The sequence below is a fragment of the Sardina pilchardus genome, chromosome 9 (assembly GCF_963854185.1).
Source record: "Sardina pilchardus chromosome 9, fSarPil1.1, whole genome shotgun sequence".
NCBI lineage: Eukaryota > Metazoa > Chordata > Actinopteri > Clupeiformes > Clupeidae > Sardina > Sardina pilchardus.
The window spans coordinates 31,739,332-31,756,580 of record NC_085002.1 but is presented as its reverse complement, the minus strand read 5'-3'; the positions used below and the strand labels follow the sequence as shown (position 1 = coordinate 31,756,580).

The window sequence follows — 17,249 nt, the reverse complement described above, 5'->3', positions numbered from 1 at the left end:
TCTCTCTTGCTCTCTCTCTCAGTCACGCTCACACACACACACACACTCGGCCCCCTCCCCCAGCCCTTGGTTCTCCCTCCCCTCACGCTCTCCTACATCACTGCCTACGTGGTTGTGTCGTAGTACAACCAGCGGAACGGGGTTTCCAATGAATATGCATGAGGCGTGCGCGTGTGAGGCAATAGGAGACTCCCGTCAGCACAGCACCCCACTGGAGCTCTCTCCACATCCCCCCTCTTCTCCTCTCCCTCACGGTCCACACCCATATGCAGGAGCAGGCACCGTGCCTGGACACTGAAGGTGCCCGGTGGACGGAGGGGGGCAGGGGGTAGTGGAGGGGACCGGGCATTGGGCACTGCATTCTCAGGGGCTCCGTAGCAGCTCCTTCTTCACAGGATCCCCTCTCATGTTCAGCCAAGGCCCATTGATTTCCACCTGGCTGCAAAAAGTAGGATTCAATTTTAGTGCAGTTCCTCCCACACACAGATGCACACAAACCCAGAAAGACACACACAGACACACACACACATACACACACACACACACAGACATCTGACCTTTCCCATTCTTCAGCTGTGCAGCCATGATTACATTTGCAGTGGTAATGAGACACCACCTACTGCAGAGCTAACGCATCGTAATTCTACAAGGTCAGGTACATTTGCATGTAAAGGAAAAGTTAAATTGATTAAGTTAGAAATGATTGGTAAAACACACACATTTGGCATTGTGTGACAATAACTGGAGTACCAAATGCTGTAAAATGAATATCACCACTTCATGAGTTTATCCTCTATGCAGACACATTTTTTTTTTATCAGTTTGCAGAAAAAAACAGCATATTTGTATTTGATGATTGAGTGGGATGACAGGGATGTTGGACGTGTTTGTGCTTGATTTTGTAGTGAAGTGTAGTGTAGTTTTATTTACCGATAAGTGAAATTCAGTCATGTGCATTACTGTAGGCCATTTAAATGAACATGATTCTCAATGGAGAAGTGTACGGCCCAAATTCTCACAATCTGTAAAATCTGTATACATTTGATGTGATTGTATTTTGCCTTTTCAATCTTATTTTTTCCTATATATTTATTGCTGCTTTTATACATTATGGTCAGCCATAAATAAATGTTGATATTTTTATTGCATTTAAAACTAAATGCTTTCCTCCACTGCCAAATGAATGCTTTCCCTCCATTGCCAAATTCCCCTCATCACTCACCCTCCTCACGCTCAGCACTAGAAAAAGAAGGCTGTTTTCTGCAAGAGCGACCTTTCTGGATCTCTCTTTAGACTGTTCCTCGACTACTTGAGAGGCTGCCAGCATCTACGGACAGCAGAGTACAGGATACCTCCAACTCAGGCCTGACACCAAGAGCAGTGCGTACAGAAGCCTGAGTCTACACAGATAAGATGCTCCTTCATCTCCACGGGAGGAGGAGGAGGAGAAGGAGGAGGAGGAGGAGCTTCCTGTTCTCTCCTGAACATAACTCTGTTCCCATCCTCTCAGACAAATCCAGGGGAAACAAAGAGCACATCACAAGCATTTCATCTTCCTGTCTTACAGTACAGTGCTCTGAGCACCATAGTGTCTAGCCATGCTCACCCAGGCAGACCTGCATACATTAAATGCTTCTACTTTTACAGTTAGGTCTTATTTTAGCTCCTGTTAACACCATGCTTTTAAGGAGTTCAGGGAAAAAGAAGATGACTGCCAGGTACTAAACTCCATAACTACCATGAGCTGATCTGGTAGCAGATGTAACGGATACAAATTCACAAAATGGCCTTATTATTTCCAGGCTCTATATATCTGCACCAGTGTCTCCAAATCGTGCTGCCCTTTTTGACCGTTGACCTCTACTCATCTACAGATCAGTCTGAATGGATTGCTGCTGCTGATAGCAATAAGGGCATCAGCTGCACACTCTATCATGAAGGAGCCTTCACCCCTCCACCATTCCATTCCTGCTCCCATCCGACACAGCAGTACAGAGCTCCTCTGTGTGTCTTTCATATCGTTCATTGCCACAGACCACTATCTGATAAGTATAGTATATATACTTTTTTGATCCCGTGAGGGGAATTCAGTCTCTGCATTTAACCCAATTAGTGAACACACACAACACACAGTGAACACACAGTGAACACACAGTGAGGTGACATGGACATGAGGTGATCACACACTAACCCAACCAGTGGCGCTCGGGGAGCAGTGAGGGGTTAGGTGCTCAAGGGCCGAACCGGCAACCCTCCGATTACAAGCTCGAAGCCCTAACCAGCAGGCCGCGGCTGCCCCTATACAGCTGATACACATTTATTTAATAATACATCAATTATGGATTAAATGGATGTTTTCTATGCTCCCTCCATCAGGCTACTGTGTGATGGACAACAACATCTTTTTAGTCTTCAAATCCTCGAAGGTTAAACCATTCCACTACTCATGCTGCCAACCTCTGAGCTGCATGTGTATGAGGGTACCAGGTTCACAGGGATCACGCTGGAGGCGCCCATCAATCAGCGGAATGTAAGTGCACTCGTCTCCCTCCCTCTCTCTTACTCCCTCTCTCCTCCCCTCCCTCTCTCTTGCTCCCTCACTCTCCCTGTCTGTTGATTTATGCTGGGGTGTGTGCAGAGTACTCAGTCACGATTCACGATGTGGCTGCATCAGCAGTGTGCGCGGGCCAGGCAGCGGAGCGGAAGGCGCTCGTCGCGAGTCACAGCTGCATCCGTGCTGACATGTTAAGTCCGTCCTGACCTACATTTTTCATGACGGGATATTTATAGAGAAAAGGAGAAATAAAAGAAAACTCACCAAGCCATGCCACGGCTGAAGAGACGCTGCCGTGAGTGAGGGGTAATGATAGGGCTCTGGGAGAGCAGCTGCACCTTTTAGCAGAGCAAGGATGATGTCTTGCCTGGTGCTGCTCTAAAGGTAAAAATAGATGCAATTATTCCTCTGTGTGGAAGAAAAACACTCTCGCCAGTGACCATTGGCTCACAATAAATGAATTCAAATCATATTTACATTTGAGGTGGTGTGTGTGTGGGTGTCCAGACAGATCTCATGCTCAGAGAGAGAGAGAGATAGACAGAGAGAGAGAGGTGAATATCATTGCAAATCATTACATGGCATCCATCTTTCTCCATGTGTGTTTGTATCCAAAGCAGGTGTGTTCAGTTTTTGGGACACAACAGGGTGTTTGAAAAAATATACCGGTAGATGCTGACACATGGCATATCAGGCTGCCCTTTTCTAAAAACAACATGGCTCTCGAGGACCTTGCTTTAACCCATGGGTGGAACACTAAATTGCAGGTAATTAAATCATACAGTCCTATCAGCTTTCAAGCACTACTCACTGGACACAGACTGCCTTTTCTTATATGCATCACAAAGCAGTGAGGACAAAGTACTTGAGTAATGACTGAGATACAGACATTATTTTTCGAATATTTACAATTAAATGTTCATATGAAATGTGAGAGGTTCTAAACGGATGAGCCTACTGTGAAACAAGCTGTACAACAGCAACCCTCTTCAGCTGAAGGCAAAATAATTATAGAGGGTCAAATGATGTTATGATAACGTTTTTCCTACCAATGATATCAATCCATAGACACAAGAATGGCTTCTTAAAATGCATGATGTGAAGCAGACAACATCTGACTACAATGTTCTTCCCATAACAACTGTGTAACAGATTTCAAAACCAAATGTAACCTGAGTAGGCCTACAACACAAGAGGTACTCAAGTCAAGAGACGTCTAGTACTCAACTCAGCCTACAAGTACAGGCCTTTCACAAGGTTAAACTGTGGGATAGCAATTAACACCATATGATGGTTAAAGGCAAAGATTTAATTAGCGATTAGCATTTGATCGATGTTTTGAATAAAACAGGGAAGAACCCTACTATTTTAAACTGGCCATACACTTTTCTGGCCTGAATTTAGCTTTGGATATCATTAAAAAGGATTGACTGTTTACAATAGTAATAGCTGGGATACATATATTTGACAAAACTATTGTAAGACCATAACAATATCACCATATCGTTATCGAGTAGCCTAGGCCTATCGTGATTACTGGTTAGATGATAGCCAACACTCATATTATCAATAATATTACTTCACATGCACAGAAACTTCACAGATGCACACAAGATGTGATCTTCACATGGGCTACCTGTATCTAGAACTATACCAGAGTCAATGGGCCACCAGAGAAATAATATGTTTTTAGATGTGACATTATCAAACCATTGTTGATGAGATCACTGAAAATCTATTTGGTCAATTCTCCAATTCTCTTTTTTCTACTTGTTAACACACTAGAAGGAAATGCATAGCATAATTATTTGAACTGATACACAGAGAGCAAAACCTCTTCTCAAGCACATTTTCTGAAATGGCACTTTTTAAATACACTGAACACGGTTCTCTGCATAACACAGAGTAAAATCTGATTGGCAGATAGTGGACCACTTGTAGCATACCGCCGATGGCTTGCCACTTCTGGTCCGCTGTTGGACAGCCATCTCTTTAAATTTAACTTGTCATGAATATTAAGAAGGTAGGCCTACACACAATCTAGCAGTAGGCTAATTGAACGGCTATCACAAGGTAAGGTAAGGTAATTTTGTTTATAGCTGCTAGCGCATTTAACGTGCACTGAGTGCAACAACAAACGTGAGTTAGCTAACACACAATTAAAAATTGTGTTAGTGGGGCTAAATCCACGTAGTATGCCTTGCATTTACATGTTACAAAAGGAGTCGTAAAGGGAAGGGACTCCTAGGACATATAGGACTCGTAGCCAAACGTTATCCCCCCATGGACCTAGCCAAAGGCATGGGCCAACACATTAGCGTCAGCTAGCATTAGCTGCTAGCCACTAGCCACCAACCAGGTTAGCTAACCAAGTTTGTTGCTTAACAACCATGACATCTAACACCATTATGACATAAATCTTGTGTCATAGACGTTAAAGATAAATATACTTCATACAACTACATATTTGTCCGACTGTAGGACAATGGTTAGCGGTCCCGACTCAAAATCACAGGGTCATGAGTTCGAACCTGGGGCGACCCGGGTGACCCTCTGATGGACGATCGTACCAGTGTCAGTTGATACGGACGGTTCGTACCAGTGTCAGTTGATATCCTTCGGTTGAAGGCTGGGGCCCACAGTCTTCTCTGAATGGCTATCAACTCAGGGCACTAGTGCTGGCTCGGCACAGCTAACCATTTTGCCGTCAGGCCGTATTGTTTTGTGGTATCCAGTCTTCTTAATCTTCAGATTGATTAGTGCTACTTAGATGTTCAAATCGCGATTATGAAACCTCACACCATAGAAATATAATTTCTGAATCCCTTCCAAATACTACGAAGCAATAGCATATATCAAAACATCATACTCGAATGCCCCTATCAAAGAAAAACAATAAAGTGAGCCCACACAGGAAAACACTAAAGAAGTGAGCAAGTTTCCGGAAAATATACGGCTCTGGGACAATCTTGCTACCATCGCCCCCTAGTGGATACATCGACAACTTAGTTTACTCCAAAGCTACACACGTCTCATTAGTCTAGCTGTCATATCAAGTTATGTTTTTCACATCTGGGTTTACTAAAAAATTTAATATGTTATGTTAATATGATCATGTTTATAGTAGGGCTGTCAATCGATTACAACAAATAATCAAATTAAATATATAGCCTACTCTCTAATTAATTCATCTAAATTAATCGCATATAATTGTTGTTGTTAAAATAGGCCTATTTAAAATATTTCAATTCAACTGAATCATTGAATAATCAGCATTAGTGACATTAAAGTTCAAAAACGTATTATTATTATTTTTCACATACAAGGCATTTCAGGCCAGTTATAACCTAGGACACAATGAAAATAAATGAACCCTCCCCTCAATGTCAACACTATTTTTCTTTGCATTGATGTGGTACTTTAGAGTTGCCGAACTCCGGTGATACGCAAATTCCTTGCTGCAGACATTGCAGAGGACTTTATTTTAATCTACACTTTATTTTTTATCAACACCATGAGGCTGTTTTTTTTTTTTTTTTTTTAAGTAAACGTTCCAACGATCCTTCATTTTACAGGCCAGTCATCCCAACAATATGCTCTTCTCTGTGCTACAGTCAGGGAAACGTTACCGCTGCCTGAAAGCCAGCACTGGAGGACTGACAAAAAAGCTGCTATCCACATCCGCATCTTCAATGAGAACTACCTAGAGATGACAAAATCCCAATGCACTTATGCTATATCAACATGCATCATAGCATATTTGACATTCATACATACTTAGTTTATCTTCTATACATACTGTATTTATTCTGTTTATTTTCCTCTACACAACATTAACCCTGCAGGTTTTTAAGTCTAGGCACTTCCTAATGCACTTTGTATGATTGTATGTGACATAAATAACTTGAAACTTGAATGAACACCTAGTCTGTGCTAGCCAGTTAGGCCTATGAGACCAATTCAATATGATTTAGCAGTTAAAGCCTGTTTTAACCTTGGATGGCTTTCTAAATGTTTTCCGTGTTGACACAGTGTGTGAAAATACAGATGCATCTGACTCCAACACTGATGAATATGGGACCATGTATTTTGTTACACCACATTCGTAGACAAGTGTACAGTTTAGTTGCCACTGTTCATGTTCTAATAATTCATTATACAGCCAATACAATGAACATGTGAATTCACAAATAATGATTAGAGCTTACATAGGCAATGTCTGAAGTATGGTAATAAATCCCTGAAATTTTCAGGTTGATGAAATTATAGTTAGCCTACCATGTGGAGATTAACACAATTTTAATTGTATAAAATTCCTAAGCCATCAGAGGGTAATTCTAACAAAAACTCTTTGAAAATAAATTAAGTTAATGAGGCAACTGGCACAGTGGACAACGTCCTCCTAGCATAATTGGCCTGGATTAAGAAAATAGATTATGGTGGACAACACTATTGGTCAATGGTCAGATACCATTCTGTGTCCAGGCAACTTTCTGCAGATCTTATGCCAAATGCATAATGACCAAACATTCACATAAAGGCCTCTATGTTCTGCCTTATATTGTATGGGATTACAAGATGACAAGAATCACCCGACAAGAACCACCCGACATGACCCTGACTTGTAATAGTCCATCTGTGTGTGGAAGTGAGAGTTGAGGCATCTGGCTCAGGTGTTGGGTGTGTGATGGGTTCAGCATGGATCAGCTGAAGCAGACCAGTGCACAGAGCTGAGGCTGAAGTGAAGACATTAATCCTCCAAGCTGACATGCTCCAGTCAGAAGGAGTCAAGCGTCTATGTCCACTCAGTTGAATGTCAGCACAATAGGCTCTAGTGCTCGATAACCAATTGGAATAAATAAGCAAATAAGGTCATACTGCAAAAAATACATTTTCATACAAACCTATTCAAATCAAGTGAAGTTGCTGTGTAGCAAAAATGTAGAGGCACAGGGAAGTGATTACACAAATGTCCAAACCAAATGCACCAAAAAAACAGTAGTTGTAAATCAGTAGTGAATGTGTCTAGAGGTCAGCTGACACACCACAGTCTGTCAGCATCTCACACTAAAGAACGCACAATCAGACCCCTGGTGCTTTATTACAGCACGGTCGGCCACTGTTAGTAGTGGATGCATCTCAGTGCTCCATTCAGTCAAGAAGCATGTTGGTGGGCATAGGCAGCCTCTGTGTCTCCATGGAAACAGGCGTTAAAGAGTGGAGATGCTCTCTCTGTGGCATTGTGTGCTGACAAACAGGCGGGGTGAGTGTCTGAAGCTGCGGCAGTGGAAGTGAGAACCGCACAGCTCCGGCGCTCAGCACAGCACTACTCAGCTGCCTATAGTCAACCCATCTCTCCTCTCTCTCTCTGGGGGGGTTTCATCCTCACCACTTTGCTCCTTCGGTTTTCTTTCACACCCTCATATGGCAGATAAAAAAAAATCACTGTCTGCTTCAAACTAAATGAGCAAGGGCTCTGTGAACATCAGAGGAAAATGTGAAAAGGCTATTAAGACACAGATGGAGCATCACAAGGCAGGATGGAACACTTTGCAAAGGCTTCATTAAAACGAAAAAAAAAAATGTATAAGGAACATATATGTCCATATGGTTAAGCTAAGGGCACTTTGTATGATGGAAGCCCACAATCCATCAACTGTGTTATGGGTCATGGATATAAAGTGGTATAAGGTGTAAACATAGACACAGTCTGTACTGCAATATTTTCTTGGATTGCAGGGTAACTGTGTTAGTAATAGCAAGTCATGGCTCACTAATCAAAATGCATTTTTCAATAAACAAACATTATGTGTCATGTATTGCTTAGAATTGGATGGTTTATAACTCAATATTTTGGATCACTTCAAAATTGCTTAGGTATCAAAACAGAACGTACAAGGCATTTAGAGTTGTCAACATCTTAGCCATCTTGCACTTTTATCAATGTTTCTATATTCAGTAAATGCAATTACATGCAAGCAAGTGAATCTGGTCACTTTCACATCACAAGCATAATGTTGCTATGCTAGCTAAATAATAATAGACAATGTACCATTTATTAGATCACTGAGTGATGGCTCTGGATATATTTGATCCAGATATGGAGTCACAGATGGCTGCACAATGTAAACCGTGTGAGCCATGACGACACAGAGCTCTCACGCCCTCCTGTGGCATTACTGTTTATTGCAGAAAGTCCACTCATATTTTACAGCCTCATATCCCCTGGCCAAATATTCTCATCACCTACTGTCTGAAAATATTGGTACAGACCCATATCAAACCCATCCAAGCCAAGGGTCCCATTTTCTTGAAATGATATTCTCCGAATTTCACTTTTTATCACCTCTCCTCATTGATGATGGTATTCTGCGTTATAGACTATTTTCCATTATGATAAATTGATAAATTAATAAATAAATAAGTCAATATTTGGAGTAGGCTATGGCTGTCTTGATAGTTAGAATCGTTCTTTTTCTAAAAGAAGCTGCCAGTAGTGGCCAGACTCTCAGAGAGTGGTGGGTGGAATGGGATTAAAGTGATAGTGAGGTCCTTATGGGCCTCCTTTACTGTGGCGCAATCTCATTTCACTCCCTGCACCCTCTCCTGTCCTTCCTGACTCCATTTGTGCATTCATCTGGAGTGTTTGCCATTTGGGTCATCATCCCAAAGTAGCTCGCAGGGAGTTGGAGAGGCTATACAACCAAATAGGTCTGTTGCATCAGGAGGTTTGGTGGATTTTCAATACGCTGATACTCTATTGGAACAGAAAGGAGGACTTTGACTTGGATTTGGGAATAAGCTAATACTTAAGGATTTTGTGAAATTACAAAATGTATAGTTCAATAAAAGAATTCAATGATGGTGGATAACGTCATGCATGTAGAGTAGCATGGACGTCCATCAGTAGCCTATGGGTAGAGTGTCCATACCCTTGATAAGAGGTGCCCACTTTCATGACTGTTGCTCTGTTCTGACATCTATAGGGCTATATGTCTGACAGACAGTGCACTAACATCTAGCCATAACACTGCACACATGACCGAGAGGATTTAAGGGACATGCAAATGTTTGACCAACGTTGAATTTCGAAAAACAGCTGAGCTCATGGTAGATTGAAAAATAACACCCTTCAAATTAGGATTACACGCAAAACACATCATTTTCAGTGTTGCACAAAGCCTACTTTTACATAGCCTCCTGGGACATATATATTTTATTCTATTTATTATTAAAAACATTTTCATTTATTTCTTTATACACATTAAATCAATCAGGCTTACTCTCAGAGACTTCAAATGGTGGCTCAACTCCCTGTCAATTTGTACTCCATGCCACAAGGTGGCAACAGATAGTATTTTGAACTCTCCTGCGTCTTTCATGAAATTTCTTCTACTGTTGTTTCTTTCATTGACATTTAACCTTAGCGGCTCTGATGCTCTGATGAGAAGACATCCACGCGGTTTGTTCCTTTAACACCTGGAATGTGTTATTATGAACAAAATTCACACATATTTGTTTATCGAGGAGTATAGTTCCTGTAATTGCCGTAGTCATCGGCTTTAGCTGCTAGCGGGCGATGCATACTGTTCGCTATGTCGTAACTCGCCAATGAACGTGTGCATTTACGTTAGCTCGCATGTAAATAGTTTTGAGGGCACTTCTTGTTTTTATAATCACCAGGGTTGTGATGTAGGACACACTTACCTTTTCCGACACCCCGTGGCACATGTTTAGTGTTAGTGCCAAACATGTCTGTTCCAGCTTTGCAAAACACGGCAGTGTTCTTTCGAAGGATACTCTCCCAGTTTCCTCAGGATATAAGTCTAGCATTTGCATATGGGTCTGGTGTATTTAAACAACAGGGAACTACTCAAGGTCAAATGGGGGTAAGTCAAAATAAGTCTACACACTTATTAACGTACACTACACACGTTCATGCTCAGTCAGTCATCGTATTTCCCTGGCTTTCCTTTGCCTAGAACATGCCTCTGTATATCTGTGTCAACACACAAGTAGCGTTATAATGCAGACTACTAAATAAACCACCTCTGCCTAACTTATGTAAGTTACTTAGGCCGAAGAAAACCTTTGAATTTCAATTGAACCTGTCAGTATATTTATACATGTATATATTTAAGTTTATAAACGTACCCTACTGCAAACTGATTAAACTGTTTCATTATTTGTTTCAGAAAAACATGCTGGACTTCGTGTTTGCTGTGGATGACCCAGTCACCTGGCATACTATGAACTTGATGCAGAATCGAAAGCATTATTCTTTCCTGAAGTTCCTTGGTCCAAAACAGATCAGCACCATCCAGAATGAGCATGGAGCAGGAGTGTATTACAACACCTTAGTCCCCATAGATGGAAGGGTATGATAAAACAGAAACTCCTTGTTTCAAAGATGATTTTGAAAATTATTGTTATTTAAGTGCTGGTACCAAGTTCCACGTGTTTTTTTGCAGATAATAAAGTATGGTGTCATCAGCACTGAAACCCTGATTGACGATTTGCAACACTGGAAGACCATGTACATTGCTGGTAGATTACACAAGCCAGTGAGTTCTCCTTGAAGTCCCCTAATTGCTTTTCATCTTATTATCAATATTACTGTGGTAATGCAAGTTATTGTGATTAGTGATTAGTTCAAAGGTGCGGTCAGAAATCGTATGCAATTTCAAACCAGAAACCAGAAACCCAGTCTCTGAAAACAGGAAACAGGCAGTGGGGGCAGTCTGTCTAACATATGGAATATATGTTTTGTTTGGTCCTTGGGTAAAATATAATGTACGTATAAGCATATAGCATATAGATAGCATATAGAAATTTGAATATAAACGCAAGCATAAACAAATGTGACATAATGCCATTTTGCTGACTGCACATTTAACATTGAGTGTTTTTTTTTTTTTTTGTATTTCGTAGATTTGTGTCCTCGTTGTGAAATGATACAGTCCCAGAGCCCATGTTTGTGTTTCTGTTGGCTCTCCTTTACCATCTGTGTTGTGGGTGTCTGTAGGTGCGCATCCTGCTGCAGGGGGAGAATGGGAAGCTGCGGGGTGCCATGGTGGGGAACCTGAAGAGTGCCGTCACTGCTTCATTCCTCATGTTACCAGAGAGCTTCACTGAGGAGGACCTCTTCTTGCAGATCGCTGGCCTCTCGTACTGTGGTGAGTAGATGGTAGCTTCTGTCAGGGCTCCGACTAACATGCTTCACAGGTTGCACTGGCGTGCCTAACATTTAGATGCACCTGCACATAATGCGGGTTTGAGAACTTTCATGAAATTATTTTACACATTTTAGTGCTAAATGCCCATGGGAGAACACAAGGAGAGAATGTAGAATATTTAGCAAGAAAACATCATATTCTTCAGATTATTTAAGGCAGAAATTCCTTTGTAATGCCTTTACTAAGGTACTGGATGTGCTTTCTCCCCTCAAGGGGATTTCAGAATGATTATTGGAGAAGATAAGTCCAAAGTGTCCAACATCGTCAAGGACAACATGCCACAATTCCGGGATTTATACACCAACATCTTGCAGGAGTGTCCACAAGTGGTGTACAAACCTCTACATGGCAAACTAGAGGTGAGACTCTTGCCACACATTAATACACACACATGTGAAAAGGTATGTGGAATTAATACATTCCGCTCATACCATAACACATGAAGATTCTATCCACTCTGACTATAAAACGAAGGAGGCAGACAAGAAATTGAATTAAAAAAAACTTTATTTATCCCTGAGGGGCAATTTCTCCATGCAGGGAAAGTGACATAAGACGTACACTATATTGCCAAAAGTATTGGGTCACCTGCCTTGGCTCGCACATGAACTTAAAGGGATAATCCGGAGTGAAATGCACTTTAGATCATTTTTTCGGACTATTGGGAGTACATACGTTGAGTTGACACCAAAATCATGTCATTCGGATGTATTTTGAGAAAGTTCGAGCTCACCGTTTTTAGCCAAAACTCGTTAGCCTGGAAGTGACTGAGGCATGTCCTTTCGCCGCTACAAAACGCTATTTTTATACCTCTTCTACTGTTCCAAACAACACTACACTTACGTGGTAGTGAGTAGAGGATCCCTAAAGCCAAACCGAAGTATCCCCACGTCTTTATGTGGTCGGATAGAGAGTCCAGAATGAATTTAATCGAGTCCGTACCTTTCCGGAAATGTTAATAAAGTGTTGTTTCAGCGTTGCTAGCTGCAGCAGCGCCATTTCCGGAAAGGTACTGACTCGATTAAATTCATTCTGGACTCTCTATCCGACCACATAAAGACGTGGGGATACTTCGGTTTGGCTTTAGGGACCCTCTACTCACTACCACGCAAGTGTAGTGTTGTTTGGAACAGTAAAAGAGGTATAAAAATAGCGTTTTGTAGCGGCGAAAGGACATGCCCGAGTCACTTCCAGGCTAACGAGTTTTGGCTAAAAACGGTGAGCTCGAACTTTCTCAAAATACATCCGAATGACATGATTTTGGTGTCAACTCAACGTACGTACTCCCAATAGTCCGAAAAATTGATCTAAAGTGCATTTCACTCCGGATTATCCCTTTAAATGACATCCCATTCTTAATCTATGGGGTTTAATATGACATCGTCCACCCTGGGCAGCGATAATAGCTTAAAGTCTTCAGGGAAGGCTTTCCACAAGGTTTAGGAGTGTGTTTATAGGATTTTTTGACCATTTCTCCAGAAGTGCATTTGCAAGGTCATACTCTGATGTTGGATGAGTCGACTGGCTCTCAGTCTCCACTCTAATTCCTCCCAAAGGTGTTCTGTGTTGATGTCAGGACTCTGTGCAGGCCAGTCAAGTTCATCCACAACAAACTCTGTCATCCATGTCTATGGACCTTGCTTTGTGCATTGGTGCACTGCACAATCATGTTGGAACAAGGAGGGACCATCCCCAAACTGTTCACACAAAGTTGGGAGCATGGAATTGTCCAAAATGTCTTGGTTAATGTTCATTCAGCATTCAGAGTTCCCTTCACTGGGCTTTTGGCAATATAGCGTATAAGACAGGACAAAAGGAAGAACAGGACAGACAGGTGTGTGTATGGGGGGAGGGGGGATACAGATAGTAACCTGTTACTAACTTAGTTGGTTGTCAATGGGAAATTGCATTGCAACCAACAAAGTTGCTAACTTAGTTAGAAACTATGGTTTTGGGAAACGCACCCCTGGTTTCCCTTTTGGAAAGCGTACCCTGGGCTTTTCAGTGACCAGACACGTGTGATTGTTTGGAAGGTGCTTGCTGTGATCAGGTTTATTTTTGCGGTTTACATTTTGCTTGATGCTTGATGCTTGATGTTCATTGGGTTGAATACTGTAGGGTATAGCTTTGTTCAAGCCACTTCTTTCCCCATTTACACAGCCAGGACTGTCTATTTGATTAAAAGTACTGCTGCTGCTGTAAAGAACACCATAGTTGCTTAATTAATAGTAGTGGTGGAGAATTACATAATATTATTATTTTATATATTATTATATAATTTTGGGTAAGATGGCTTTCTCCTTGAAACACAGATTGTACATTTGTCTAACTCAGACAGGTTTGACTGACCGGTGGCAGAGATTCACTATTCACTATTGAACTCACTGCCATGTGTGTACTCACAAAATGCCTGGCCTATACTTTGCCTTCAGGTGGACAAGAGTCCAGAGGGGCAGTTTGTCCAGCTGATGGCCCTTCCTCGGACCCTCCAGCAGCAGATCACACGCCTGGTGGACCCTCCGGGAAAGAACCGTGACGTGGAGGAGATCCTGTTACAGGTGGCGCAGGACCCTGACTGTGGAGCAGTAGTACAGCAAGGTGGGTCCCAGTAGTGCTGTAGACACGTCATGCTGCAGGTGTGTTTGCCACAGTGTGCGTTATTTGGCTTACATCTATAGAATGTTATGGTTATGCTATTTAGCAGACGCCTTTGTCTAAAACGACATACAATAAAAAACAATACAATAATTACATTTAACAGTGAGCAATTTCAAAATGTTACAGTCCTGTCATTAATCCTATGAAAAAACTGTAGCTGCTACACTTGTAGCAACTTTATTTGTGGTCAGTAGCACACTGTTATTTTACTGCAGGATGTTTTCTGAGCATTGAGTTGACCCATCCATTAGTCATCGCTGCAACATGTAATGGTTGCTAAACCAGAATTTACTGATCTGTTTTTAGTCACAATCTCACCCATGCAAAGAATGAAAACAATACCAGTCTATGCACCAGAAACTTGATTTACTTGCCACATACCTACATTGATCAGATGTTCTATTTACACAGCAATAGCATCAATAGTGCAGATTTCAAGCTTGACACAGAGTGGCAAAGGAATAGCCACTGCGGGTGAGTTAAACAGGTTTGATTTTTACTGTAGAATCTTTATGCATGCAGAGCTTTTTGTGAGTCAGTCTGTGACACATTTCTATTTTCTTTTTACAGGGATGTTGAAGACAACATCATACAGTGTTAAAAAGCTTAAGAAGATGTGGAAAAGTTGGAGGAGAAAACCATCTTGACCTTTGTAACATGTGTCCTTTTCCAGTCTACTGATCTGACACAGTGCTGAATGACCTTGTAGTTACACTGAACCTGATCCGTTTGTCCCTTGTGAACCTAGTGCACCACACTATTTGGGTTGTAACGTACACTCTTTGTGATGGCATGATGCAGATGTGTCTTGTACTGTGTACAAGCACGGCAGAGCATACATTGATTGAAACTGATTAAAGGAACGTGGCACTTATTTGCTTCCTGGTAGCATTGCATCATTTTGTGAGGCCCAAAGTGGCTCAAGGGCTCATTCTCTGGGTGCGTGTGATGGGTCATCTTCATAGACAGGAAAAGATCAAATATGGTCATCTCTGGGCCCAGAGTGCCGTTAGTCTCACTCTGGGGAATAAGAGGCACAAGCAACCTCGAGAAACATCACAGATAGTTCTGAAGAACATTTTTTCAGTGTTGTGGGAAAAAAATAATTAATCTTTTTTTTTTTTTTGGCCTCAAAAGCTAAATGAGTAAATTAACCATATGGATAAGTCTATCTAAGTCTAAGATATACAAAGGCAAATCTTATCTTTCCATCTGATAACACTGATTGTTTTGAATTAAAAAAAAAAAAAAAATCTGAACCTCTCCTTTATAAACAAATGTTTCTGTCAAGATATCAAGGTGGAAAATCCAGTTTGTATTACAGTTGACATTGTTTTGCTCTTAAACTCAACTATAAAAATATGAAAAATATTAGTTCACAGTTTTATTGTCCATGGTTTCAAATTGAATAATATATATTATGTTTACATTGTAGACCGTTTCTTGTAAGGTTTTTCTTGTTTACAACTGAAGACTCGGGAGCTGAGGCAGGCAGAACAGGTGGCTGTGGAGGAGATGGCCTGTCAGGGTGTGACACTGCAGCTGGTGAAATGCCTCTTAATTCAACTTGACTGAGTCATCTGAGTTTGTATGAGTAATATTTCAAATACAAACATGAACATAAATACACCACATATATCTGTATTATTTGTACTACTCTCATAACACTGCTACTACACTGCACCTACTGTATTTGCACATGTCGTTCATACTGCATATCCTTATCTCTGCTCTTATACGGATACTGCTAATACATTGCACATATTTATATTTAAAATGTATATTACTGTAAACCATACCACTTTCTTAACTGTACTATTGGCTACACTGAATGTTTTATACTGGCTATATTGTTTCCATCGCATTGCTCTTTTCTACTTTTTTGCATTTCTGGTTAGACGCAAACTGCGTTTTGTTGTCTTTTGCACTTGTACTCTGCTCAATGAAAATAAAATCTAATCTAATCTAATCTAAATTAACCTTAGGAAAATTGTGCATTCTGGGATGATGGGAGGGCTAGCCAATAGTTTTCAGTTTAGTTACTAATACTATTGCAACAATTTAAACCAGTTGTATTTATTTATCTATTTATTTATTTATTTAGGCACACATGGAGAAGTAGGCTAATCAAAATTGTATCTTGATTTGATGGCAATTAAACCATACAATGCCAGAACAACTCGTTTTCAGTCATGCAGTAGGCTATGACACAGTACTAATACATGAATAACTCACTTGCTCATAGTTTTTCTACTAATAGATCAGCCTCAGACCACAGCTTCCTTGATTTTTACCTGCAAGGATATGATGTAATTCACATGATTAACATAATTTATGCTGATCTCATTTTGTTGAGCTGAACCAATGAGAAATCTTCACTTTCACCACCTGCTAGGAAGAGAATTCCATCATTCCAAACATTCTTCCTCAGTGTGGCCGCTCAGTAGCCTACTGTGTGTGTGGCCAAGTTAGTTCGAGTAGTTTTTGTTTCTTTTCTTTGATTGGGCTTCTCTGGTTGCCTTTCCTCCCATGATAGCCTACATTTTTAAGCTTGGTTCATACTTCCATCATCGGTAAACACTCTCGAGAAGAATCCAAAGTGGCGCTTCAAGGTGGTATGTAACTAATTCGAAAACCTTTAAGCAGGCTACCAAAAACTTGTCTTAGCATAGATATTTATCAGGATAAAAGTGGTCCACGCACTTCGATAATGTGCCTTTGTATCTTGATTGATTCTATAAGAAACCTATATCAAAAAATGATTTACTTAAAATTATATTTAGTATAAATACAGACTACCG

At 40.9% G+C, this 17,249-nt stretch overlaps 2 protein-coding genes across 3 annotated transcripts in view; both read left to right on the top strand.

Annotated features, from left to right (window-relative positions):
- Nucleotides 1–9,971: 9,971 nt before the first annotated feature.
- tamm41 (TAM41 mitochondrial translocator assembly and maintenance homolog) lies at nt 9,972–15,812 on the top strand. The gene is made up of 8 exons (XM_062544749.1): nt 9,972–10,443; nt 10,750–10,932; nt 11,026–11,118; nt 11,580–11,730; nt 12,004–12,149; nt 14,223–14,388; nt 14,860–14,922; nt 15,019–15,812. The coding sequence occupies exons 1-8, from the start codon at nt 10,306–10,308 to the stop codon at nt 15,093–15,095; spliced, it is 1,017 nt and encodes a 338-aa protein (XP_062400733.1). The 5' UTR covers nt 9,972–10,305; the 3' UTR covers nt 15,096–15,812.
- A 1,034-nt stretch (nt 15,813–16,846) lies between these two features.
- vgll4b (vestigial-like family member 4b) overlaps nt 16,847–17,249 on the top strand; it is a 34,690-nt gene continuing 34,287 nt past the window's right edge. The window contains exon 1 of one of the 2 annotated variants that reach the window (XM_062544748.1): nt 16,847–17,060. The gene's annotated coding sequence lies outside the window, so the exon portion shown is untranslated. Of the gene's footprint in view, nt 17,064–17,249 lie in introns of both variants that reach the window. The other variant, XM_062544747.1, reaches the window with a different exon arrangement.